The sequence below is a fragment of the Balaenoptera ricei genome, chromosome 11 (assembly GCF_028023285.1).
Source record: "Balaenoptera ricei isolate mBalRic1 chromosome 11, mBalRic1.hap2, whole genome shotgun sequence".
In the NCBI taxonomy this organism is placed as follows: domain Eukaryota; kingdom Metazoa; phylum Chordata; class Mammalia; order Artiodactyla; family Balaenopteridae; genus Balaenoptera; species Balaenoptera ricei.
The window spans coordinates 93,961,619-93,988,615 of NC_082649.1; the positions used below are offsets into that span (position 1 = coordinate 93,961,619).

General features: G+C 44.5%; 1 protein-coding gene across 1 annotated transcript in view; it reads right to left on the reverse strand.

Annotated features, from left to right (window-relative positions):
* Window positions 1-26,997, reverse strand: part of IL5RA (interleukin 5 receptor subunit alpha) — a 32,784-nt gene that overhangs the window by 1,065 nt on the left and 4,722 nt on the right. Inside the window, exons 3-10 of the mRNA XM_059940606.1 lie at window positions 25,922-26,067; window positions 24,456-24,594; window positions 23,613-23,766; window positions 23,351-23,538; window positions 21,122-21,267; window positions 17,660-17,798; window positions 4,965-5,061; window positions 3,619-3,703 (exon numbers count right to left, since the gene is read on the reverse strand). Coding sequence (XP_059796589.1) covers window positions 3,619-3,703; window positions 4,965-5,061; window positions 17,660-17,798; window positions 21,122-21,267; window positions 23,351-23,538; window positions 23,613-23,766; window positions 24,456-24,594; window positions 25,922-26,067 — 1,094 coding nt within the window. The remainder of the gene's footprint in view (window positions 1-3,618; window positions 3,704-4,964; window positions 5,062-17,659; window positions 17,799-21,121; window positions 21,268-23,350; window positions 23,539-23,612; window positions 23,767-24,455; window positions 24,595-25,921; window positions 26,068-26,997) is intronic.

Sequence of the window (26,997 nt, forward strand, 5' to 3'; positions counted from 1 at the left end):
GATAAGTTCATTTGTGCCGTATTTTAGATTCCACATATAAGTGATATTACATGGTATTTGTCTTTCTGACTGACTTCACTTAATATGATAATCTCTAGTTGCATCCATGTTGCTGCCAATGGCATTATTTTATTCTTTATGGCTGAGTAGTATTCCATTGTACTGTATATACGAACCACATCTTCTTTATCCATTCATCTGTCGATGGACATTTAGGTTGTTTCCATGTCTTGGCTATTGTGAACAGTGCTGCTGTGAACATAGGGGTGCATGTATCTTTTTGAATTATAGTTTTGTCCAGGAGTGGGATTGCTCTATCATATGGTAATTCTATTTTTAGTTTTCTGAGGAACCTCCATACTGTTTTCCATAGTGGCTGCACCAACTTACATTCCCACCAACAGTGTAGGAATCATTCCACACTTTTGTTTTTTTGGCTGCACTGGGTCTTAGTTGCAGCCCATGGGATCTTTTTTAGTTGTGGCACATGGGCTCTCAGTTGCAGCATGCATGTGGGATCTAGTTCCCTGACCAGGGATTGGGCCCGGGTCCCCTGCATTGGGAGCACGGAATCTTAACCACTGCACTGCCAGGGAAGTCCCAGAACATTTTTTGCACTGGACACCATGTGATGCGTTGAATACGCAGTGATGAACACGGCAACTGTGCTCTCTGCCTTATGTACTTTTAATAGGTTGTTGTCTACTTAATCTGGGAAGGAACCCTCTCCGGTTACCAGCGTAGAAACAAAGAATGGCTGGAAACCAGTTTGTACCAAATGGAAAGCTCAGAGTAAGAGTTTTTTCAGTGAGTCTTTTTTATCACTAAGCCAGCTCATCCCCCTCCTTCTTCCCTCCCTCTCTTCCCACCAGAACCTGTCTCTTGAGTGTTACAGAACAATTTCTAACTCAGGCCTGGACAAGCAAAAACATGCTTAACAGCCTCTCTGGGTTGGCAGCTACCCTCTGAATCCCAGGATGCTGGGTACCAACATCAAGCTGAGAGGTGTGAGCGGTGATGAAAAGCAGAGGGTTTCCTTTCCCGCCAGCGGGAGGCTTCTCGGCGGTTTGCCCATAACTCTAATGGACCCCCTCGTTGTCCTTGTAGCAAAGGCCCCAGAAGTGGGTTGCACAGGCTCTGCCTTTGAAGGTAGAGGCTGGGGCACTGCCACACGTGGCCCAGCTATGGTTAGCTCTGTACTGAGTCACCTACTCCTCCAGGTGGAGGTGGTAGAACTGAGAGCAGGAGGTGACACTTCATTTCCCCAATTCTCCCCACTCTCCCCCTCCACCCTGCAGGCCTCCTGCCCCGTCCCTCTCAGTGATCTGTTTTTCCTGACCCGCTGAAATGTGAGAGGAGGGTGCGTTGTCCAGAAGAGCTTGGCAGTGATGGGTTTTGACATGAATCCTTTGCTTATTCTGAAACCAGCCTGTCTACCCCAAGAGTTGTTTTGCACATATGACTTGATTTTTTTTTTTTTTTTTTGGCTGTATCGGGTCTTAATTGTGTGGGCTTCTCTCTAGTTTTGGCATGTGGGTTTTCTCTTCTCTAGCTGTGGCCCACAGGCTCCAGGGCGTGTGGGCTCTGTAGTTTGTGGCACATGGGCTCTCTAGTTGAGGCACTGACCTCAGTAGTTGTGGCGCTGGCTTAGTTACCCCGCGGCATGTGGGATCTTAGTTCCTCAACCAGGGATCAAAGCCACGTCCCCTGCACTGGAAGGCGATTCTTTACCACTGAACCACCAGGGAAATCCCCATGACTTGATTTTAATTAACAACAAACCGCAAACTTACACAGTAAGCTGTTAAGCCAGTTTCTTTTACCAACCTCAGAATGTGCAAGGAAATCTTTGGGGGCTGTGAAGGAAAATGAGATACCGGCACTAAGATGTGCTATTAAGAAGCTGGGACAGATGACTTGAGTCTGCTGCTTAAACCACAGGTGCTTTCCAGGCATGAGTGTGCCAGATCCAGGAGGGATCCACAGCACGAATTCACAGGAAGTGAAACAAGTTTCACAGTGGGGCACACTTTCCTTCCAGAAAAGCTACGGGTTAACAGGAGCAAGCTGGCAGTCCCCCTGATAAAGGAGACCACAAGGGTGGAACTGAGGGTAGGGGTGACTATAGGGCTAGCCTCGATTCTCTGCTTCAGTAGGTCAGTAACTGTCATCTGCTAAATCATCCCAAACACCCGAACTGCAAACTCTAAAGAAAGGTCACCGCTTACTGCAGTGATCCATTTTGGTGAGTGAATGATCGACTCAAACGCCCCTACAACCAGGCACCAGTTGACTCCTCCTACCATGAGTAACTTTATCAGAGAGAAAATGAAATTTGTTAAGAAAATTGCTTGATGAGGGTCTGCAGTCTGCAGCCTGTGGGCTGAGTCTGGCTTGTTGCCTGATTTTGTAAATAAAGTTTTATTGGCCAGAGCCATTTGCATATTGTCTGTGGATGTTTTCCCACTACAGTGGCAGTGTGATAAAGCATTTGGCCCTTGAATGTTTACTATCTGGCTCTTTACAGAAAGTCGGCTGGCCCCTGATCTAAATAACTATTCAATTTAAGGACAGATTTGACAAGCAACATGCAATACACTGAACATCACAAGACCTTGCTGACAAAAATTAAAGAAAACCTGCAAAAATAAGGTGAGATGTCATGTTTACAGATCGGAAGACTCGTTATGTTTAAGATGTCACTTCTCCCCAAATGCACCTATAATACAAGACAATCCTGGTCAGGATCCCAGCAGCTTTTTTTGTTGAAATTGATAAACTGGCTCTAAAATTTATACGGAAATAAAAAGGACCTAGAATAACCAAAACAACTTTGAACAGTCATGTTTGGAAGCCTTACACTACCTGGTCTCCAAGTTTACAATAAAGCTCTAGTCATCAAGACAGTATTATATTAGCATAAAGATAGACAAATAGATCAATGAAACCTAATAGTCCAGAAGTAGACACAGATATACATGGACAACTTATTTTCAACAAAGATGTCAAGGCATTTCGCTAGGGAAAGGATGACTTCTACCATGTGATGCTAGAACAATTGGATGCCATTGGTAAGTGAGCATTCAGTTAAGCCTGAGTGCTCTGAATGGTTAACAGCACCTAAGAAAACATATTTGGGGAAATCATTTGCCTTTTCTATGGTTCTTTATACTAAGGAACTAGGGAAAATCCCTCTGAAAAACTTTACTGATTGGGGTACCCATGTGTAGAAACATTGATTGTTAGAATGTCAGAGCTAAACAGGTCATTGGACCATCTCATCTGTGCCCCTTACTGTGCAGAAATGGAAGTCAGGGCCCATGGGGTTGAAGGAATTGCCCAAGGTCACTTAAGAGCTGGGTGATAGAAAATAAAAATTCAAGTCTGACTGTTGAGATCACTCATAATTGAGTAGGACCTTTGCAATATTCAAAGACTGTAATGAACATATATTAAAACAATCAGCCAAAGAGCAGAATGACTAAAGCAACATGAAGGCACCTGGCCTCCTGGGTAAAGACCCTGCCTTGTAACATGGAAAACGAATGACCCAGTGACAGATCCCTGGGGACCCAGCCCTGGGCAGATATGACATATCATAAGAACCTTCAATATTACCTCATAGTTGGTGGTTACAAAGAATTCTTTAATATTACTCTTTGGTGCCGGAACAGGTGGAAACAACTTGGTCCATAAGTGGCATCTGAAAACAGAGTAAAGAAGGGAAATGGCTAAGCAAGAACAGCCTTTCTTGTCCTTAAATATCTACTCTGAAAATTGACCTAGTTAATCCCTGAACCTGCTGTTTTGTAAATTCAAAATCTTCATTGACTAAGACTTCCAAATATCTACATTGTAATAATAGTTGAAGACCTCGGGGGTACTGCAAGACTCTGATGTGACTTCTGGATCATCCAAGAAAGACAAAATGGCAATTGCTTCATGTTGGTGTGTGTTACCAGGCCTGATTTCTGAAAATGATGTACATCAAGTGCGTGGGGCCCCAGGGTTACCCACGATGCTGGTAGGCGGCCCCTCCCCCTAGGCGCCAGCTCTCAGGGTTTACTGTCTTTTTCCTCTCCTTTGAGCTGCCAACCGCCCCCCAGCCTATAGATGCCATCTGATGAGACATTTATAATAGTGAAGCTGTTTAAAATAAAAGTCACTTTCTAAATTGTGAAAAAGCTAAGATAGAACATGTTCTGCAGCCTCCTAAGTGGCACTTGGCCTTCCTGGACGCCAGAAGGGATGAGAAGTTCTTATGGGGCCATTTGCAAGCTCTAGGTTTGGCCACCAAATCTGCATGACACTTCTAGAATCTGCGTCTGACCTGGGAACGATCAGCCACTAAGGGACTGGATGACCGAAGGGCCAGGGTAGGAGTTGGTACCTCATAATTGGGGATCATAACACAGGAGGCACCATAGTGACTTCAGCATCCAATGGGATGCCTTCCTTTACCCAAGACGTAACAAGCATGCCCTGGGGGCTCAACAGAGGCAACCAAGTTTGGAGTGGAAGGCAGTCAAGGAATCCAAAAAACACAAATGTAAAAACCTTCATAGAGGGGCTTCCCTGGCATTCCTGTGGTTAAGAATCCACACTTCCACTGCAGGGAGCACGGGTTTGATGCCTGGCTGGGGAACTAAGATCCCACATGCCACGCTGTGCAGCCAAAAAAAAATCCTTCATGGAAATGAATAGACTGTTGGCAAATTCAGGAAGGGGGTATCTAATGCCTGAGGGCTGTGTTGTGCTCTGTGTCCAGTTTCTGCAAATCACCTCCTGTTTCCCAGTTTTTTATTTGGTCTACACTCATCTTGGAAAGGCTGTCCAGGAAGACACAAAAATGTCATAAATTCCACCTGATAACAAGAACCCTCCATCCGGCGGATGCATGGCAAGAAGGTAAAAATCCAATATTTAGATCCCAGTGAAAGCACCCAAATGAAAAGAATACCTACGTTCTGCAGATGAGTGAGAAAATTAACAAGATAAAGCAGATGGTCGCCGTAACTGCAATAAGGAACCATTTTGTCCAGGGCTTCTGCTCATTGTTTCCTAATGAAAAAAAGCAAAAAAAAAAAGCAAAAGAAATCAGAACTCGAATCATCAGCAGAAAAGAGAGAGGACTACACTAGGGCATCAGGGGGCTTGGGTCTGAGTTGAAGGTGCTGGGTGATGCTGGAAAAGCAGCTGAACCTCCCCGAACTTTAGGTCGTTCATCTGTAAAATGGGGCAGGGCGGGCAGGGATCATCCGTCTCTCAAAGTTGATACAAGGGTGAAATGAAATAACGGCAATGACGATGAGGCCACTTTTAATCTTGAGGCATTATTTAATCAGTGAGCAGATATTTATGGAGTATATTCTAGGCAATATGCCAGCTGGATCTTGGAGCTTAGCAGCTTTTGGTGAGTACTAAGGTTTTTGGATGAAAAAGGTACAAAAATGTAAGCCTACTCAGTAACCTAATTGCAGTACAATCAAAACATTTTACAAAGTTGGACTTTTAGAGGAAGTACAGTGTGGGATAATACTCATAGTTCACAACAAAGGTATCAGACTCGGTTGTAAGTTTACAATCTGAATTATCCTCACAACACCTCTTACGATTATACCTGTTTCACAGATGGGAACGTAGATGCTAACTTGATTCAGTACAGAAAGTATAAATATGCCACATGCTGCCCGACTATCTAGTTAAATTTGCTTCTAATCTATACTCAAGGATATCTTCTTCTATGGGCTTTGATGATAGCTTTGGGGTGTGTGTGATTTTTTTTAAGGTACTGGAAATGCCTTCAAGAAAAACCCAAGGCCATTTACCAAATGGTGTTTAAAGGGTAACCCGCTTGCTAAACTGCCTGATTCATTTTTAGAGAAGAATGCAAATCTTGAGTTATCTCCCTGAATGCGTGGGTCCTTTCTGTGTTATTCATTCCGTTATTCACCCATTTAGCCAATATTTATTGGGCTCCTATTATGTGTGGGACATTGTACATGTTGCTGGGAGATGGTTAAAAGAAAGCCTGTGAACCCTCCCTTCCTGCAATTGAGGGAAGAAGTCGATAAGCAAATAAAGACACAGGTAATTTAGTGACAGCAGCTCTAAGTACAGAGGTGAGATATACACCCCACACCAGGAGAAGCAGGTCCTAATCCTTGGTTTGCCATTAACAGTTTCTATTATAAAATGAGAAGTGAATGTAAGTGGAATTTTCAAGCCCCTTGTAAATATCTTAAGACTTCCAAAAGCCCCAAAATAGTTAAAACTCAAATCTTTCCAGGTATCAGGATGGAGAGATGTCTTGAGGATTTAATGCTAGTGATTCCAATGTTGCCTTGATCTCATGCACTTTTTTTTTTTTTCTTTTTTGGCCTCCTGAGACTCTTACTTGAGGTTTATCTTCTACCTCCCAAAAGCTTTAATCTCTCCTCCTCCATCTCTTCCTTTCTGCTTTCAAATATTCATAGAGTCCTTTATCTTGAATAAGCCATTACTTTGCTCTGCCATCTCTCCCAACTATCATCCAATACCTCCTTACTTTATTTCCCAGCCTCATTTCTTGAATAAGGGATTCAGGCAGCTTCATTTTCCCGTCTCAGAAAGCACTTTAAAAAATTGCTGGTGGCTTCCTCCTGGTTGAAGCCAAAGGACGGTCAGTTTCTTTTTCCAACTTTATTTTTCCTGACCTCCCTCCTGAATTTCAAACTTGATGGTTGCACCCACCTGGAAACCAAGCCACTGGCTCCTTTACCCAAATATTCCTCTTCTTCAATATCATTTCCTTCCCCCCTTTTTAATTTCAACTGCCCCTCACCGCTCAGCCTTGACCCTCTGGTATTTTCCACTATGGTCTATTCTTTGAACTTTGCAAAGTTTGTTGAGCACAGCTTCGTCTTTTAATTCCATGGCATCCTCTCCCGAGTCTTTATCCCCGCCCAGCTCCCGGTCTGGATCTCAGACTGCCTGTAGGTGGAACCCACTGGGATGTGTCTCAAAGCTGACAACATTCAAAACCAAACTCACACCCTTCTTCACATCAAAACAACTTCCCTCACAACTTCCCCCTTCTGATCTCCCCTCTTCCAAGATCCCAAACTGGAATCCTTGGAAGGCACTTGGATTCTTCTCATCCTCTGTAGACCCTCCCTCCTTTCCTCATCCACTTGGTTTACACCAGTACATCATACCCAACCATAAATGCAAGAGAACCAGCCACATGTATACACATATCCCCTCCCTTTTGGATTTCCCTCCCATCCACGTCACCACAGAGCACTGAGTACAGTTCCCCGTGCTATACAGCAGGCCCTCGCTAGTTACCTATTTCATACCCAGTGGCGTATATATGTCCATTCCAACCTCCCAATTCATCCCACCCCCCTTTCTCCCCACCTCCGGTGTCCACACGTTTGTTCTCTACATCTGTGTCTCTATTTCTGCTTTGCAAATAGGTTCATCTGTACTATCATAAATGCAAGATATGCATGCTTTTGTCTCATGACTTTGCCTAGTCTGGAAACCTGGGTTCTATTCCTAGCTTGTTGTGAAGGTGGCCGTTCTGGGCCTCAGTTTCCTCATCTGCAAAAATGAGGAAGTTCAACTCTGACCCTTAAGAACGCTCTCAATCCAGCACATTTTTTAGTACCCCTGACCCAATCCAGGGCATTGTCATTTGGTGTATACTGACCTCTCACAAAATTGACTTTAGTATATTTTCATTGGCGAAAGTTGGAAATTTGTAGAAAAGAACAAAAAATAAAAGTTATCAGAAACCAGCAGTCACCAATAGCTTATCTTCTATACATGTTTCGACATTCCCTTTTCAGGTACCAGGCACTCCGCGAAGTGCTCACCTTGCAATCTCACTTGAATTCTCACAGCAGTGCTTCAGGGTGGGCGCTGCTGTCCTAGTTTGATGGATGGGGGAGCTGTCGCAGAGAAGGGCGGAGGGGGTCAGCTGAGGACCACGGCTAGTAGCTGGGGGTGAAGCCCAGGGCGTGCTGAGCGGCTGTGCTCTTAACCACGGTGCAGGGACCCCATCCCACTGCCCACCACCCCCAAACCCAGGACCCACCGCGTGGGCAGGCGCTTCACGGAACACCCCCCCGAGTGGCCTCTTCCCGGCTGGATACCGCTTCCTTCCAAGGCAGCCCTGTTTTGTTGTTGTGTCTCAGCTGCTGGACGTGGCTGGGTTCGCAGGCTGTGTCTCCAGGAGAAGGGGGCTGCCTTGTAAGCGACCCCTCCTCCTGATGCTCCCTAGGCTCTAGCCAGGACTGACTCACTTTATTTAAAACCTCTGACCATGGCGTTGAAAACGAAGTTTCATGTATTTATAGCTATTTTACAAACAGGTGGTGGCCACACTTTGGCTCTCTGAGGCTCTGCTTTTCATCATTTTACCAACCTTTTATTTTCCCAAATCCCATAGACACTCAGTGGTTCTAGGATTAGTATTCAGTTCTCTGGATTGTCACCGAGTGTCCCGTTAAACCTAGTTTTTACTGCACTTGCACGTAGCTAATATAAAGAGCAACTGGGCGAACTACTACCGTGAAATCAAATACCAGCTCGCTTTATTTGCCACTCTGACTTCCTGCATAAGGGATTCTGCCTGCCTCATTGCCCCATCTCTGAAACTCACTGTAGTACACTTTGAACCATTATGCAAGTCCCCTAACAAGTACATTCAGAAACTCTAGACTCATATACGTGGATTATAAATTTAGCAAGGGTTATGCCAGTAGCAAAATTATTCCTGTTTACAAGTAGGTTAAACAGGTGAAGCTTGAGTTCTGCAGAAAGAATGATGTTACCAAAATTATCAGGGTGGCACCCTGGGTCCCGTTGGTGTCTCAAATTGTGCAATTCTCTGCAGGCTGTTATGTCAGGTCCTGATAAAAGTGCCGTTCACTTCTGAGCGTGCTTACACAAATCTTTTCAGTTAAACCACTCTCTAGCTGTTCACTTGAGCGCTCACATTGATAAGTGAAGATTCTCTCTGAATTAACAAAACCTCTTTGGAGAGGCAACTGATTTTATTTCTTTCGATCAAAAAAAAGTTAGCGGTGCATGCAAGGTACTATGTGGAAAGCAAAGTCATGGTCACTGCCTGGAGGGAGGGGCACATGAGTCATTTCTCCCCACCTGGCTTCTGCAGTGTCCCACCTTGCTTCAGAACTACTCCCCTACCGCCACCTGAGAACAGAGCTAACCCCCCAGACAGCAGAGCCGAGGTCAGCTTTACTGCAAAGAAAACCTAAACTGGCAGGTAAATTCAGTGCAAGAAAAAGCTTTCACATGTTCACTACCAAATGGAAATTGCTTGGGGATTATCTACCGTTACGTTATTTATTAATGCAAAAACGAAGTTGAGAGTCAGTTATGTAAGTAAAATGAATTGAAGACAGCACCTCCTCTGATTTCACTGAAGGTAGAACAGGGGTGCAGTTCCCCCTGACAGTGTATATCTTTCCGGTCAAAATGATTAAGAATTTTAATTCTGTAAAAGTTGGGAGACCCCTCGGTACATCATTAATTTGAATTCTGGGGTCTCTGACTTTGGACATTTTCTTAAGAACAAGTGTTTCAAGGTAACTTGAATGTTTTCTCTGACTCAAGAATGACTTTTCTGCCGTCAAAACGGAAGCCACAGATGTTTCTTTTCAAGAAATTGACGGGCGCCACTGTTTGGTTATGCAGAGATGAGCTTTAGAAAGACGAAGTCGCAAAGCCTGTCCTGCCAAGGAGAAGAAGCCCTTCAGACTCTGCACCTCCTTCTAGGATGTTCTCCCAATATTGACAACTTGGAGCATTTGGGAGTTCAGCTGTCTGTTTTCTTGGTGACCTTGGCTTCCTCAGTTTCTGACGTCTCGACCATTTAACCTTGAGAATTAGCCAACTAATGACAATTCTGCTCGTGCTGTACGTCCTGGGAGTGTATGGTGGGAAAGGGACAGAGGGGGACGAATAGCATGGTGGTTAAAGAGAATCAGGCCCTGGACCTAGTCCCAGCTCCGCCTCTGGCTTCCCTCAGAGCTTTGTCAAATCATTTTCCTCCTGGTGCTGCAGCCCCACTTGTTCTAGAATTGTATGATCTTTGTAGTTCAGACTAATAACTCTTAGGAGGTCAATTTGGTTTGGAGGCTTGTTCCACCCTTAAGCTGTTCATACAAGTACGACTTTTAGGGATTCCATATTGCATTTGAATCTAATTTCAGACTCAACAGTAGGTTCTGCAGGAAAAGAGCTCATTAGTAAATTGATGGGGCTCTTCCAGTGAAGCAGCCCTACTTTGTTAAACCAGCAGGCGCTGGGAGGAGTTCTGAGGGCACTGACAGGGCTGGATAACTGAGAGGATGCAGGTGCATCAGTCTACAAAGCCTCCTGCACTTGTCTTTCAGTAGAGGGGGAGGCCGCGGCATCGTCTGTGAAGGGACCCGCCAAGCCGGTCACAGGCTCACAATGCAAGCAGAAATCATAAGCAAGCCCTTTGGGGGGGGGTGAGCTTTGTAAGGCAGCTGTCAAGTGGATTGTGGGAGGTTTTTTTTAGGGGAAAAAAATCCCTTTACCTGATTTCAGGAGAGTGAAAGAGAGGGGTCGGCAAATGCAGCCTCAGTGGACCGAACATAGGTAGTCCAGGGTCCAGAGCAAAATGCACAAAACGTGTTCTGTGTTCATCTGGGGAAATTGGGCTCAATGACCCAAAATATGGAAAGGACATGGAGATGCTTGGGATGGGGGTGGTGTGTAGGTGTACCTTCACGCGCTCAGGATTCCCTAGAGGGATCACTGCCGTACTGTTGGTCTGCATTTGTCCCCAGTAGGACATGACTTGATGAAGCTAAATAGAGAACTCCTCTTTGCCATCTTCTTCTTTGCAGACTTCTGCACACAGCACCAAGAGGTGTGTGCCTTCTGGGGCCCTAGGCAACCCAGAACTTTCTTCCCTGTAAGGGGTTTCCTGGCCCTGTCCTACCAACCTGCTAAAGCAACTGAAAGCTGCAGAGGCTGCATTCTTCACATAGAAGTAAGAAACGGGTGAAGCGCTTTCATCCTGGTTCTGCCACTTACAACAGAGGTGACCCTGAGCAGGGAGCCCTCAGGAGCTTCCATCACCTGCTTTGTTCAACGGGGATAAGAACTGGCTGAGTTATTCCTGTAAAGTGATTGGCCCGGTGCTAGTTCATAGTAGGTGTTCAATGAATGTTATTATAACTGTGATTATGATTAAACACATCGTGTCAGCAGTAAGGCATCAAGATAATTTCCCTAAATCATCAAAGCCAGACTAAGATTGGAGCCCTTTCAGAATCCTCAGAAGGCAAAGTCATAAGCTCAGGCCTGGAGGGAAAGAAAACACCAAATATTCAAGATACTAGGGAGTAGGAAAGGGCATAAAAGCATGATGGTCCTCACCCTCAAGGAGGTTTGTATTAAAATGAACGCCATGGACAACTCCTAAGGGGATATTTAGACTAGAGTAGCCTGAAGAGGTCAATGCAAGTGTCCCCATTGCTTGGGCTCCATGGAGGCTGACCAGCTCAGGAGCTGGCAAGGCAACCCTTTCACTGCCGCCAGTCTCCACAGCCAATCCTCCTGCCTCTGTCTCCCTGGCTGGCACTGTCCTGTCACCCAAGGGGTGACAAAGCATCACAGAAAGAGCACGGCGTGGACCCAGTCCTGTGGCTGTGTTCTAGGTCCGGGTTCATCACTTCCTAGCTCTGTCACTTGGGGTAGTTCCTTAACCCCTCTGCGTCTCTTTGCTCATCTGTAAATTAGGAAAATCCTGTGTTTGTGAAGATACATAAAATAACGTAGGTGAACACGCCAAGCACAGTGCCTGCCCCAAGAGGGGAGTCCGACCTTCCTCCCATCATCTGGCGGGGCTGTCTCGAGGCAGAGGTCACGCGTGGAAGTCTGGTGTGGACACCACACCTCCAGGCGGCCGGGCCTGAAAGCACAGGGGAGCTCCCTGCTCCTGACACTTGGGGACAGAAGTTGAAAGCTCCCTGCTGGCCCTCCCTCAGGCCACGGGGCTGAGGCGGCCCTGCTCCCCTGTTGGGAATGAGTAAGCGGTAGGGCTGCCAGGCGTGGGGCTACCAGGCTGGAAACCACAGGAGCCTGGGGAAAAGGAAACAGTGGACCAAAGCGGCCACCACATTTACCAACCCGAAACCCCCCATTTACAAAGAAAACCCAGCATCGTCACATGTTGTATCACCCTCAGGGAAGCCAGGTGGGTTTTTCAAGTTCCTGACTGGGTCAGCTTTTTGTTCCTCAATCAGTTTTTGTCACTAATGATCCAGAAGCCCACCATTTCTTCACAAAAGCTTTTGAATTTGCAAAATGCATTTGGAAGACCCAGGGAAAGTGGATCTGAGCCCTCTGCAGTGTCTCCCCTTCACCTTTCTCCTTCCTGGTTTTCTCCCTGTTTCACGACAGTGTGAGGATGTAAAAAGAAAGATGGTGACGAAAGGAAAAGAAAAAGAGCACAGGCACGGAGTCTGAAGGTGGAGCCGGCAAGGTGTAAAATGTAGGAGGTGGGCTGGAGGATCTCGAAGGTGACACCAAGCCCTCCAGGTTTTGATTCCACGTGCCCTGGGGCCGGTGTGCCGGGTTTCCTCACTCATTCACAGCCCATGAATGTCACGTCCGAGGAAAAAGGCACCAGAGTTTCCCAGTGGGAACCTTGCTTCCATCCCAGCCCCAGTTCTTACTTCCCTCCCTGATTTTCTGCTTCCAACTCTTTTCATGAAGTCCTTACTGATTCTAGAATGTGTGATGTGACGCTAAGGCTCCCCCCACCCTAAACACACACACACACACACACACACACACACACACACACACACACACACACACGCAAACAAAACTGTGACAGAAAGCCACGGCCAGGATTTCCTGTGAGTAACAGGTCTCGAGGAAGATGCCCCGAAAGGAAGCCGCCGCCCGTGTTGACCTTGACTGCACAGCTGAGCCATCTGAGAAATGCGGTGAACTTTCCCCTACTCCCCGGGGTGTAAGTGCTACACATCTCAAGCCTAAAGCAATGTTTTTTTTTTTTTTGTAAATACATTTTAATTGGTACCTGGTACCATCATCGAATAGATCCTGGCCTTCAGATACGGACTTCAGTGAGGTCAGGGCAAAACCCAGTGGTTTGTTTGAGGGGCAGGGCCTGTGCTGGGGGGGAAGACCCGTCACTGATATGCAGGACTCAGAGCCACTGAGCCTGACCGGCAGCACGGCTGGGTGGACACGTGTGTAACGCTCTTTTCCACGGGGAAGGGCGTTATTGTCGGAAACTTTGTTTTCATTATTGCTTGTTTCCTGCATGATACTTGAGCTTCCGGGAGGGGAGAGAGAAGAGAAGATGATGGACTTGAGAAAAGGAATATCTTCACTCAGACCAGAAACCACTCAGGAGACACCAGGTTTTGGTAAACAGGAGATGGCCCAGATAATAAGGGAACAGAAGAGTCCGGAAGTTAAGAAAGTTGCAAAAGGAGGAAGAAGTGTTAAAAGTGGAAAGTTCGCCCTTCAGATAAGGCAGAGAAACCAGCTGAGGAAGGGCAGCTGATAACGAGGGCTGATAAGATGAAACTGCTCCTTCCATCTGAGAAAAAAGAAAAAGAAGTATTCCATGTTCTGGAAATCCCAGCACAGGAGGGCAGAGTTTCAGGGCAGGTGAAGAGCCCACTGTGGCTGGCTGGACCCCTGACGGCTGCCCCTGTGCCTCTTGACTGTCCAGGGACCTTGCCCACCGGAGCAGGACAGCAGTCCTGTCTCCTCCGCCCTCCCTTTTCATCAGTCAAAACTTAGTCGTCTGGTGTCTCTCTCTTGATTCAATAACCCTGGGTGATGATGGGTTAATTAGTAAATTGAATCTCTTCCAATTCGCTAATTGACTCATACGTCACCTATTTGAGAATATTATCCATTAATAGCCACTTCTTGGCTGTTTGATAACTACTGAATTATTTAATATCTCTGGGCCTCCGTTTCCCTCAAATAAAGGAGGTGGACTTAATGATCTCTAGCAAAGAGGTGATATGTGAGTCGGGCCTTGGTGTGAAAGTGGAAGGGGAGGGCTCCAGGGTGCCATTTTTAAGACAAGGTAGGAGTGGAGGAAGGAGGTCTAGAGGAAATGAATGGAGCGGAAACACTGCCTCGTAGGCCGCGGGCAGAGCGTTATTAGTGCTGCATCCTCGCCGGGTGAGGAAGAGCCACGTGGAATGTCCCAGAGGAGCCCGGGCTTCCTGTGACGTTTATTAAGCATCCTGATGACAGTAGAGAGCCTGCATTGATTAAATTCACTAACGATCCTAAAGTGAGCAGGGAAGTCACTTCCAGAAAGGATGGATTTATGAGGCGCATGGTTATATGAATCAGCTCATCTTCACGACCGGGCTGGCAGCAAATGAAATGGGATTTGCCGTGGGTGCTGGCAGTGAGGCACACCTGAGAGCAAACGATAATGAGCCCGGTTCCGAGCTAGGAAGCTGTTATTTAGCAAATAATCATGGGGCGCCAGCTCTAAAGTGGAGAGTGAAAAATAAATTAAAAACAGGCTTAAAATAAACTCTCAGCACAGGTCACGATCTCTCTCTCAGCACTTTTGTCGGTGGTTGATGGGGGTAAGAGAACATGAAAGGCAGAGTAGGGAAGAACTTACAAGTGAGGAGACTCACATGTTACCGGTGAGGAGACTGAGACCCAGAGGGGTTAGAGGCGACTGACGAGGTCGGGGGCAGCCAAACCCTGCCACGCTGGTCACCACCCTGACCCCTGCAGGGGTGACAACAGACGACCACACCTTCGGATGACCTGAATGTACCCTGAGATTCCCTCTCAACACAGCTGTCAAAGCAGTCTCCGATTACTGGGCTCATGAAATATTATCTCCGCATCTCTAACATCAGTCAAAGAGCTAGACACTGGCAGAGCCACGACCAAAACCTAGATCTCCTGATTTGTCTCTCGCTTTCTTCCGCTCTCTAAGTTCTAAACTCTCAACAGACAACACTGATGAGAATTCAAAACCCAAACACTAAAAAATCAGAACTGGCTCCGTAGCCAAGGTTCCCACCTTGGTCTCCAAGTTGGTTTGAGGTCCTCAAACAGAATTTTTAAAAAAGAAGTAAAAAAAAAACTCTGACACTGTATGCGCAGTGATGTTGGGAAGACACTCAGAAATATCAATAATTGGGGGCCAATGAGTTTTGGGCCTTTGGGGAATAACAAAGCATTAAAAAAAAAAAATCCACCAAATGCGGGTCATGAAAATTAAGCTTCTACCGCCGGCATTTGAAGAAATTCATAGCCTTGTTGAAAATTCCCTGCGACGGATTCACGTTTCTTCTGCTGGTCCCCCTCTCGGGGCGTAGAGTGGATTTCGTCTGTGCAGATAAAGCGGTGTGGAAGGGGTGTCTCTGTGCGGTGGGTCTGTTTCGTCAGGTTGGGGCCTGGACCTGGGGAGGATGCAGGGGGGAGGGGGAAAGTCTGGCTTTGGCAGAAACATGAAGTAGGTGCAATTGGCCGGTTCTCAGTTCCTTTTGTCCTTTCGGTTCCCTCTCCCAGCAAGGCTCATGCTGGTCCTCTGAGTTCCAGTGGGGTGATATGGCGGCCGTGCCATAAGGCTGTGCTGGTCATGTCACACAGCTCTAGGGGCTCCTTTCCCCTTTGGAAACTCAGCGACTCAGTAAGGCCAGTCCCCTTGCAGGCTCAGAACCCAGCTCCATTTCTCGGGTCTTTCCTTGTCTTTCCCCATCTCCCTTGGAAATCTCCCTGCTATGCATCTGGGCTGACTTACATCCACATGGGCCCATGGGTCACTGCCCAGGAATGTCCTGCAGAGACACCCATTAGCCTAAGTGAATGAATGAAATGATAGAAAATCCTAGCATATGCCACAAGAAATCTCTCCTTAGGTACACCCTTCAGTGGAGCGTTAACTACCTCGTAGGATGAGGGCGAGTGATAATCACGTGCTTGACCAACCATAACCACAAAGTTAGCTACCAGGATCCCTTAAATACGTCTTTAATTGGTTTAGCTCTTTGCAGCTTGCAGCGTCCCGGCCCCCATGCCATAGAGCTAAGGTCTCTGGTGCTGGCGTCAGTCAACTTGGGTTTGAATTCCTTCTCTGCCACTTACTGGCCATGCAGAGTTAAGCAAACTGTCTAAACTTTCGAAAGCTGTTTTCTCATCTGCAGAACAGTTTGGTGGATAGGATTAGTGAAGCTAGTGCATGTGAAGCACTTAGCACAGGGCTTGGAGGAGAGTCAGCAATAAATGTTATGTGCTGTCGTTGTTTGTATTTCACAATAACCTGTGAGACAGGAGAGGTGGATATTGGTTATCTCCTTAGTCCTGGGAATCCACGGATGGGCAGAGAGAAGTGGTTTGTTCAAGGGTATGTAGTCAGTACGTGCTAAGGCTGGCATTAAACCTGAGCTTTCTATGGAAGACTCCAGAATTCTTCCCCCCTCTTTGTGTCCTTGTAGCTCTTATGCAGCACTTAGCCACATAGGTCTGCATCCCCAGGCTGCATGTCTGTGGCCCATACATGAGACACACTAGTTGTTTTTTTAACTGGCCAAGATACGCAGATAATAACAAACAGAGGGTGTGCATGTTCTAGCATCATGGTGCAACGCCACCTCTCCAGGTTAGGGAATTGCCATAACATAAACATATGTCTCCCTGACATACAGGGAGAATGGAAATTTGCCCTTTCATTCAGAGCCACCATCATCACCCTTCTCCAATCCCACAGACACATACAATGATCATATTATTTGCCAAGTAAGCTAGTCAGTTTAATCATAAGTAAAAACGGCTGCAGAACCAGTGCCGGAGCCCAGGTGATGCCCAGTGCTTTGGATCCTCTAGGTCTGTTATGCTGAAGGCCCAGGGCTGGATCCAGATTTTGTGGGCCCTGAGCTTACTCAGTTTTGGAATCTTCTTTATGAAATGAGACAAAAGTATAAATTCAAAATTAGGTATAGGAAAATTATAGAAATGGAGACCAGATTAGTAGTCGACAGGGGTTAGGAATGGAGGAGAGGAGAGAGAAATGCAAGTGCTTAAAAAAGGGCAAAAGGAAGGACCCTTGTGGTGACCTATACATGAACCTGCACGTGGGATAAAATTGCATAGAACTAATACACAAATGAGTAGATATGAAATCGATGAAATCTGAATAAGATCAGTGGGTTGTAGCAATGCCACCTTTTTGGTTGCCCTATTATATTACAGTTTTGCAAGAAGTTACTCTTGAGAGAAACTTCTCTTGACATTATTCCTTATGACTGCATATGAATCTACAGTTATTTCAGAACAAAAAAATTTAATTCGGAAAAACTGAATAGAAGTAGAACCAGATAATCTGGGAAAAAAAAAAAAAAACAAAAAAACAGTACCAGACTTTGGAAGGGCTCTTACTAGTGAGAAGCTTGAACACTGGAGCTTCATTGGCCTCATGGTAAATCCACCTCTGGTCGAAAAGGCAGCAGACTGCCAGAGGATGAGGCTTAGTAGGGACGTGAAAGCATTTCAAGACTCACAAGTGAAGGTGTACACTTTCCAGGAGGGTCTGTTATAACCACAAGTAAGGTCACTTGCTTTAAAATAAACACGAGATACTCACCCACATAAATAGGCTGACTCCACTCACTGGAGGGCCCCCCCGCTCTGCACGCAGAGCTCACTGCTGCTCTCACTTGAATGGAATACTCAGAAATACCATCAATTATGGAGATGAATGTATTGGTCGTCATTTTTTCTGTCTAAATGGGAAAAAATAGCATTGTAAGAATCCCTGGACACGCAATTTAAATTATGCCAATCATCAGGATGGGAGGTCGTATGTAAGTAATGTGACTCAGTATTCAGTGACCCATTTAAAATCAGTTAAGACTCACGTCGATTAGTTTATTGTAGACCGCTTCACTATGGAGGTGTTGGCAGTCACCCTTCGGGGGAAAGCTATGTAGTAAGCAAAATAAATAAAACAGGCAATTGTAAGATCTAGATGATCCATCCGGGTCCAACTGATATTTCCAGAGTGAAAGACTGGAGTGGCACATAGCAGAATGCATAACCTCCCTCATCTTGTTCCTGGATGTTCTCTAATCACCTAACTAACAATATTGCATGGCTTCCGTCATATTCAACAGGATCCAGCAAACTACAGTTTATGGCCAATCTGGCCTGCTGCCTGTTTTTTTAAGGACTGCAAGCTAAGAATGACTTATATATTTTTCAGTGTTTGAAAAATATAAAAAGAATAATATTTTGTGACTCATGAAAAGTACATGAAATTGACATTTCAGTGTCCACAAACACAGAAATTACACCTATTTGCTTGTATTGATGGCAGAGCTGAGTAATTGTGACAAAAACGGTACGATCGGCAAAGCCTAAAATACCTACTCTCTGGCCTTTTACATTGAAAGTTCGCTGATCCCTGATACAATGTCTCACCCCAAGCCAGGGGGCAAGGAGACAGGGGTGGAGGGGGCATAAGGAAGCAGAAAGAGCAAGGACCTTGAATCTAGGAAGAAGGGGGTTTGAATCCCAGGTCTACCTCCAACTAACTGCAGGGCAATTTCCTTGACCTCTCTGAGCCTCAGTTTTCTCATCTGTAAAATAGGAACCATACCACCTAATGGATTATTGAATTAAATGGAATTAACTTTGTAAGGCCCAAGGTTAAAGATATATTGGGTTGAATCATATGAAAACTGATAATATTCAACAACCCATTTTTGACCTGCAAAAACAGCCATTTTGGGCAGTTCAACCTAATAATACGCACTCAGTAAATGCCAGTTTGCCGTAGGCAACACAGGCTAACATTGTCTAGTGTTGAAATGAGGCTGTTTTCTCACAAACAAACCCTTCTATATTCTCTCTACTGGTCAGTGTCCCCACCATGCAGCTAATACCCCAAACCCGAGATGTGTCCCTGGCCTCCTGTATCTTACATACTCCTGAATGTGTTTCTCCCTTCTTCGTCCCTGCCCCAAAACCACTGCCATTTTAGGTCTCATCATTTTTTGCTTGGCCCGTTGCAGTAGCCATGAAACTGGTATTCTATGTGCACATGTCCCCTCTCCATCCATACCCAGTTTTCATGCCGCTACCAAAATAATTCTGCAATTCTGCAGATGTGTTCACATTTTTCTATCAAGCTAAACACTTTAGTGGTTTCCATTGCCTATGACCATGGTTTTAAAAAGAGAAACCATTTCTTTTTATAAACAAAATCTTAGAGTCATTCTGGGAGAAGTCCCAGTGTAAGAGCTAGAGTTATGATTCCAACGTTGGCCTTACATCCAGGCTGAGTAAATTACTGCCACTTGGCTGAAGGAACCATGCTCACTCACGCTGTGGAGTTGCTCCTTCTGCCTAGAACCCCTGCCACTCCAAGGGTGGTTGGAGGACTGGTGTGAGTCAGGAGCTGTTTATTGCTGATCCTTGAGAAGATAAATACAGAAATGGAGACAACAATTTGGGAGCTTTCATAGCAACCTGGCATTGCCATGGCGTCCAAGCCCAGGATCGCTGGGCTTGTCTTTGGCTATATGCGATTTTTTCTAGCAAATCATTTTTATTGTATTTTACAGAAGTACCAATGTAGGGTGGATTAGAAATTTAAAAAAGAAAGCCAGTCTTTCACCATGTGAGCTTAAATACATGGGGAAGTGCTGGCTAAAAAAAGTCCTTCTCTGCTTCTCCCACTAGGCAAGTTTCTATTCATCCTTCAAGATTCCGTTCAATTCCCCTCCCCTGGGTGGAGGCCCTGGCAGCTTGCTTTGTCCACTCCCTCCTTTGTATCCACGTTGACATTTACGATGGTCAGGCAGCTCTGAGGCTGAGTGAGTGCATCCAGTATACCAGGCCCCTTGATAGCAGAAACAGTACCTATTTATCTCTGTATATCCCACAGAGAAGCCAGCTCGTAAATATTTATTAACACGAATTGAATTGAATTGAATTGAATTGAATTGAATTGAATTTGTAAGGCAGAAGTTTGAATCCTGACTTCTATTGTATTCTTGCTTTGTGACTTTGGGCAACTTACTTAATCTCTCTGTGCCTCACTTTCCTGTAAAATGAAAATGATCGTTACATAATAGAGTAACTGTGAGGATAATAAAGCATAATGCATAGTTGATGCTCAATAAATATTGACTTTAATTCAGTTCCTTTCCCCTTGAACTTTTTGTCCATTAGGGCTAAGGAGGCAGGGTTTTTTTTAAGTTGTGGTAAAATGCACATAACACAAAAGTTACTATCTTAACCATTTTTAAGTGCATGGTTCAGTAGTAAAGTACATTCACATTGTGCAGCCCATCTCCAGCACTCTTTTCATCTTGCAAAACTGAAACTACTCGTTAAAAACTCCCCATTCCCCCCTCACCCCAGCCCCCCAAAGCACCATTGTCCCACCATTGTCCTGATGAATTTGGCTGCTCTAGGTACCTCATATAAGTGGATTCATACAATATTTGTCTTTTAGTGACTGGCTTATTTCACTTAGCATAATGTTCTCAAGGTCCATCCATGATACAGTACATGTCAGGATTGTCTTTCTTTTTAAGGCTAACAATATTGCATTGTATGGATAGACCACATTTTGTTTATCCATTCCTCTGTCGATGGACACTTGGGTTGCTTCCTTCTTCTGGCTACTGTGAATAATGTTGCTGTGAACACGGATGGACAAAGATCTTTGAGACCCTGCTTTCAATTCGTTTGGATATGTACCCACAAGTAGAAAGCTTGGGTCATATGATAATTCTATTTTTAATTTTTGAGAAATCCCCGTACTGCTTTCCGTAGCAGCTGCACCATTTCACCAACAGTAGTGCTAATGAACTTTTACCTGATCTGTTGCATTATTTTCAACCAGAAGTAATAGATTCTTTCAAGACAAAAAGGCAGTAAGGTTTGATTTATTTTCATAAAACCCAGATAGATGTAGATTAGATTACCTTTGACTTTGTTAATTCCAAGGTGTAACCAGCGCAGTCACTGACAGTAATTTTTTAAATGTCTCTAAAAGAAATCTATCATCAAATATCAGAATGAGCTGAAGCATTACCTGAAAATACCCCTTCCTTGTGTTGTAAATTTTCACTTCGTAATCAAAGCAATGGACCGGAAAAGCAGAAACTGGTTTCTCCCATTGGATAGAGAGACAGGTTCCTTCAATCTCTGCTGTGACTTTTGCTGGAGGATTTACTCGATCTAGGTTAAAGAACCAAGAGGTCGGTGATCACGGTTGATAAATTTAATCCACCCACATTTCTCAAGGCATCTCTAAGCTACGTCTTCTCGAGTACTGTACACCAGGATTTAATCAACGAATCTGCAAGCCACAGGACTCCAGCGGCTCACATCTGACTCCCGTCTTGTGGTGCTAAAGGAGAGATCTCTCCCGTAAACCTCAAGGATTCCTACTTCATACGGCATCGAATGGTTAAATGCCTTTTCCTTCAGCTTACTGCAAGACCCAGCCCACCATCCATTTTTACTTCTCGAGTTGGACCGATCTGAGGGTAAACCTGATCCTGGAGAGAAAATGCCCTGGAGCCTCCACGAAGCCCTGCTCTACGAAGCAGGTGTGTGGCCGGACTGATTATTTCCTCTTTCTGGGCCTCAGTTTTTATTTCATTTTGTTTTGTGTATCTTGTTTTGGTTTGTTGTGAGGATTTAGTTTTCTCTTACAGAAGAAGAATGGATTGGGCTAAACTTGTCTTTACATATAACTCCACAGTTCTTCCCCCTGAGATCTCACATGATTGTTTTATGGCCACTTGATGTGGATAGAAATTATTTCTAAGTGAGTGGCCTTGTCTTAAGTTATGTGTCTTAGATCTCACAGTTACTGAGTCATAGGAACGAGCTAAGAATGGGGCCCACTGGCTCCAGAGCCTACCATCCCCTAAGCCAAAAAATTTTTCATCAAAAGAGCATTTATTTCTTTTAGTAATCTGAGAAATTGGTCTCAATAAAATGAATAGCACACAAGAAAATGCCCATGGTCTGTCCCAGGCTGTGTCCACTGGCATCTTAATATCATTGTTTCTCACGTCCCCCTCAGCATTTTTTATTACCTATTTTCATGAAAGTGATATTTTTAGGTCATCTAAGTAATACTCTATTGAAGAGAATTATATAACCTCTTTAGCAAGTGCTGTGATTCTTTAAACAAAGTTATACTCCGTTTGATACACATATAGATGATAGAAACATAGAAACAGATATAGATGTCACATGCCAAACCATGTCCTTTGAATAATAACATTTTGCGTATTTATTGGATACTTAGGCCAGGCACTCTTGTAAGCACTTTATAATTATTAACATACTTAATTGTCACAAAGACCTTGTAGGAAGTATTGATTTCTCCCCATATTTCAGATAAAAAGACTGAGGCCCAGAGAGGTGACCAGCTTGTCTAAGGTCACTCAGCAAGTCAGTGGAGGAGCCCGGATCCAAGTGCAGGCAGCCTGGCTCCACAGCCCCCGCTGCTAAGCAGGCCGCCACCGCGACCTTGAACGTCAGAACCGGAAATGTTACGTGAGAGGCTCCTGGTGAGCTGCATCAATACAAGTATCTCGGCTGAAGGAGAAGGTCTCTAGTTTTGAGAACTGAGCAAGTGAAAGCTTAAATAATGTGCTTAGATCTGAGAATCCCATGGTAAGGGGGACACTCTAACTCAAGAACACCCAGAGGAGAAAGTCCAGAAGGGTAGAGGATCATAAGAGGAATGCATGAGAAACTGGGGGCTGGTAGCCCAGGGAAGAGAGATCTCAGGATGGGAAACCGGGCTGCCTTCGGATAGCTGAGGGACCATCTTGTGGGGAAAAGAATCAGACCTGTTTGGGGGTGGCACCAGCCCATCACAGGACCCATGAGCAGAAATGTTACCAAAGCATCCAGAGCTGCTGAGAGATGATACGGGGTTCTTTCAGCAGTGAGTTTACTTTCCCTGGAGCGGTGATCCTCAATGAGGGGAGATTTTATCCCCTAGGGGACGTTGTTGTCACAACTTGGGGGGGAGGAGGTGCTACTGGCATCTCGTAGGTGGAGACCAGGGCTGCTACTGAACACCTGGTAAGGCACAGGATAGCCCCCACACAGAGTCCTTTCGCCAAATGTATCAGGAGCGCGGAGGCTGAGAAACCTTGACCCTGTGGTTCTTAAGCAGCGGGCAGATGGTCACTTAGCATCAGACAAGTAGCTAAACAAGGTGATCCTTATAACCCCTCCCAGTGCTGAGATTCTGCGATTCGGTTATTTTGGCTTTGAGTCAAGCCCATCTTACCAATGGCATGAAGGGCAAAGAGCTCATCGAAAGGCTTGATCGCAGCTTCCTCGCTTGAGCCGTTAACATACACTGCAAGCGAGTTGCGCCCTTTGCTATTGATAAAAGTCCTGGGAAACCAGCAGGCGATATTCCTCTGCAAGGTGTCTTTGCTGTATTCTTGGCATTCTTCAGTCCAGGAGCCATACCTGAATTGGAACACTCATAAGTTTTTAAGGCTGGAGGAAATAACCCACTCGCAAAAGTGAAAACAGATACTAACCTATAGTAGAGAAAATACTGCGTGTCCTCAGGGGCACCCTTGCCAACAAGCCAGGTGCAGTGAAGAGAAACTTGGTACGGCCGTAAGTGTGTGTAATTATTTGCCTTGGTGTTCGTCGTGCAAGTTAAATTCACAATTGAGGTTCCAGGAGACCCTAGATGGTCAAAAAGATTTTTTAAAAGAGTGGATATATGTATATGTATAACTCATTCACTTTGTTGTACACCGGAAAGTAACACAACAGCGTAAATTAACTATCCTCCAATAAAAATTAAAAAAAAAAAAAAAAAAGAACAAGACATTGCCATGACAGCTTCTGCTTGTTTCTTTAGAAAGGGTGGTGATTGGGGAACATCAAAAAGGGCTTCACAGAGCAGGTACGATTTGATTTGGGCTGTGAAGTATAGGAAGGATTCAGAAAAGCAGTCAGGTGAGCCCAGGAAAGCGAGGGCTCCGAGGCAGGACTGTGCCGGTGTGTAGGGGTCATGCCTGGAAATCCATCTGAGAAGCGGAGGAATCACGTAGGGAGTGGTTGGAAAGATGTCCTGGAACCCAATTATGAGAGACCTGATTGGCCCAGATTTTGTTTATGACCCTCTGTCTTTTGAGCTGGGGAGTGAGAAATATCCGCAGTGCTGGCAGGGACGTGCCAGACACAGTTGGCTGGGTCATGACACTGAGAAGTGATCATGGTCTTGGTGAGGGTGTTGATGAGGTAAAAGAACACCGGGCAGGAACTGGTGACTAACAAAAGAAGAGAAAACTGAGGTGTGTTTGTTTTCTGACTTCCCTGTGTTTACAAAGCTTGAAATATAAAACTGGGCTCTTAGCGGCCTGCCTTACCTGGTGGGGCTTTAAGCTCCGCGGAAACCCAGCTGCTTGGCTGGAGGGAGCGGTCGTTCCACGGGACCGTCTGCACACTTGCTGAGAAGCCTTTATGAAGGATGGTTATGCGTCTGCTCTCAGTGTTCCTGGTTTCGTACTAAAAATAAGACCCACAAGTCACGATATGCAAAGGGGAAGTGGCCCTGAGAGAACTATTTTAATCAACTAGGCATTTTCTTCCACTTTTAAAATGGCACGTAAACAGAATGCAATGAAATCGTTTTGCTAGAAAAAATTAAACCCACTGTTTCAAGGTTATGTCCTTATCCCTAAACTCATCAAGTTGTAGACATTAAATAGGTGCAGCTTTTTACAGGTCAGTTATATCAAAATAAAGTGGTTTTAAAAATGAATAAATAGGGCTTCCCTGGTGGCGCAGTGGTTGAGAGTCTGCCTGCCAATGCAGGGGACACGGGTTCGAGCCCTGGTCTGGGAAGATCCCACGTGCCGTGGAGCAACTGGGCCCGTGAGCCACAACTACTGAGCCTGCGCGTCTGGAGCCTGTGCTCCGCCACAAGAGAGGCCGCGACAGTGAGAGGCCCGCGCACCGCGATGAAGAGTGGCCCCCGCTCGCCGCAACTAGAGAAAGCCCTTGCACAGAAACGAAGACCCAACACGGCCAAAAATAAATAAATAAATAAATAAATAAATAAATAAATAAATTTAAAAAGAATTCCTTTAAAAAAACAAACAAAAAAATGAATAAATAAATTACCCAGTTCGAGATGTGTACATGTTTTAAAAATACATAATAAAAATATAAAAATTAATTCTTCCAGGATACCTGAATAAATGCTTCTTATAAAAACAAACAAAATGTTACAATGAAGGCTCCAGTTTCCTTTGACCACCACCTCCAGTTCCAGTCTCCTCACCAGAGGTAACTTTTGACAGAAAATTCTCTAGAATTCCATATTGACTGGAATTTAATTTGTTTAATTTTATTGAGCATCTACTAGGGACCTGGTGCTTTAATGTATGTCTGCAGTGAAGTTGGGGCTCTGAGAGGTTAAGTGACTGGTCCACGATTCTAAAGTCAGGAAGTGGCCGAACTGGGATTCGAACTTGGCCTCTTCGATTAGGTACCCTGCCCTCCTCCTCTTTTATTTGGCTTTTCTCTTCTGTTCTTTTGGCTATTTTAGAGGAAATTGTATAAAACCAATATCTGAACCATTGTACCTTAGAAGTTACTAAACTTGATTTTTAAGTGGAAGAATTGTCCCAAAGTTGAAATGTTCCGAGCTGCTGTTTAATGCAGGTATGGCACTAGTTCTCAGTCATTTCAATAGAGACATTGCTCTACTGGGAATATAACAAAAAGCCCTTTAGTGGTTTTCTATTTTTTTAGTTAAAATTCCTTTGATAAGGAAGATGCAGTCAAAATTAAAATTTAAATAAGGATTGCCGTCAGAATAAACACTTACATCTTCTTCTTGTGGAGCATTTATTTTCACGTGATACCCTAGCTGGACATTTCTTTGTTCTTGATCAGTATTTGGTTCCCAGCGTAAAAGAACTTGAGCTAAATTGATAGCTTTAATGGTGAAATTGACGGGTGGGAGAAGTAAAACTGTAGATCAAAAGAAAAAAGCCACACAATGTTTAATTATACATAACATTTTAAAGTTGTTAAGTATTTTGTTGTGTAGTATAGTATTTTATTATGGCTATCAGAATGTAGCCTGAAATAATCTTGGGAAAAGTTTCCTTAGAACTGTTTTTAACTCATTTTTTTTTTTTTTTTTACTTTGCCCAGGTATTTACCTATAACATCTATAGGTATTTTATTGAAATCTGAATATTTTACTATATCATTACTCAATACAAGCATAATTTTCAAAGGGTCATTATCCATTAATGGACTACAATAATGTATTAGTTTGTGGGTAGCAATGTGTTTAATGACATGGAAGAAAATAGAATAGAAAATACGAGGTGCATCAAATATATAAGAAGTACTGTTTCGTGAACCTCTTGTTTCTATTATATAAGTGTACTCACATATTTGCATATGTACTGGTTCATGATGTTAAATGGATTTATTTCTTATTATTCAAGGTCAAAAAAACTTGTGAGCAAAATTACTCAAATAGGCATTTATAGAAAGAAAAGTGTTCTATTCCCCCCGTTAATGAACCGCTCTCTAATGTTGCCTTGAAAATAAAAGCTTTCACAAAATAAAAGATTTCATTTAAATTACAAAATCAATGCCTGTTCTTCTTAGAAATCTTGGAAAGCACAAATGATCAAACACGAAAAGGAAAATTTACCCACACTTCTATCACCCAGAGTGACATTAACATGTGATACATTCATTATCTTTTTTCTTGGGCATATGTTTATACAACTTTATAATTTTTGCTAAAATTACAATATTGTACAATTATGAAACCTCCTTTGATTAATTTACTACATGTGAGGATGTTTCCACTGACCTTTAATATTCAGTAGCCTTCCCCGACTCTGCTTCCACACCTGCCACATACAGTATTCTCAGGCT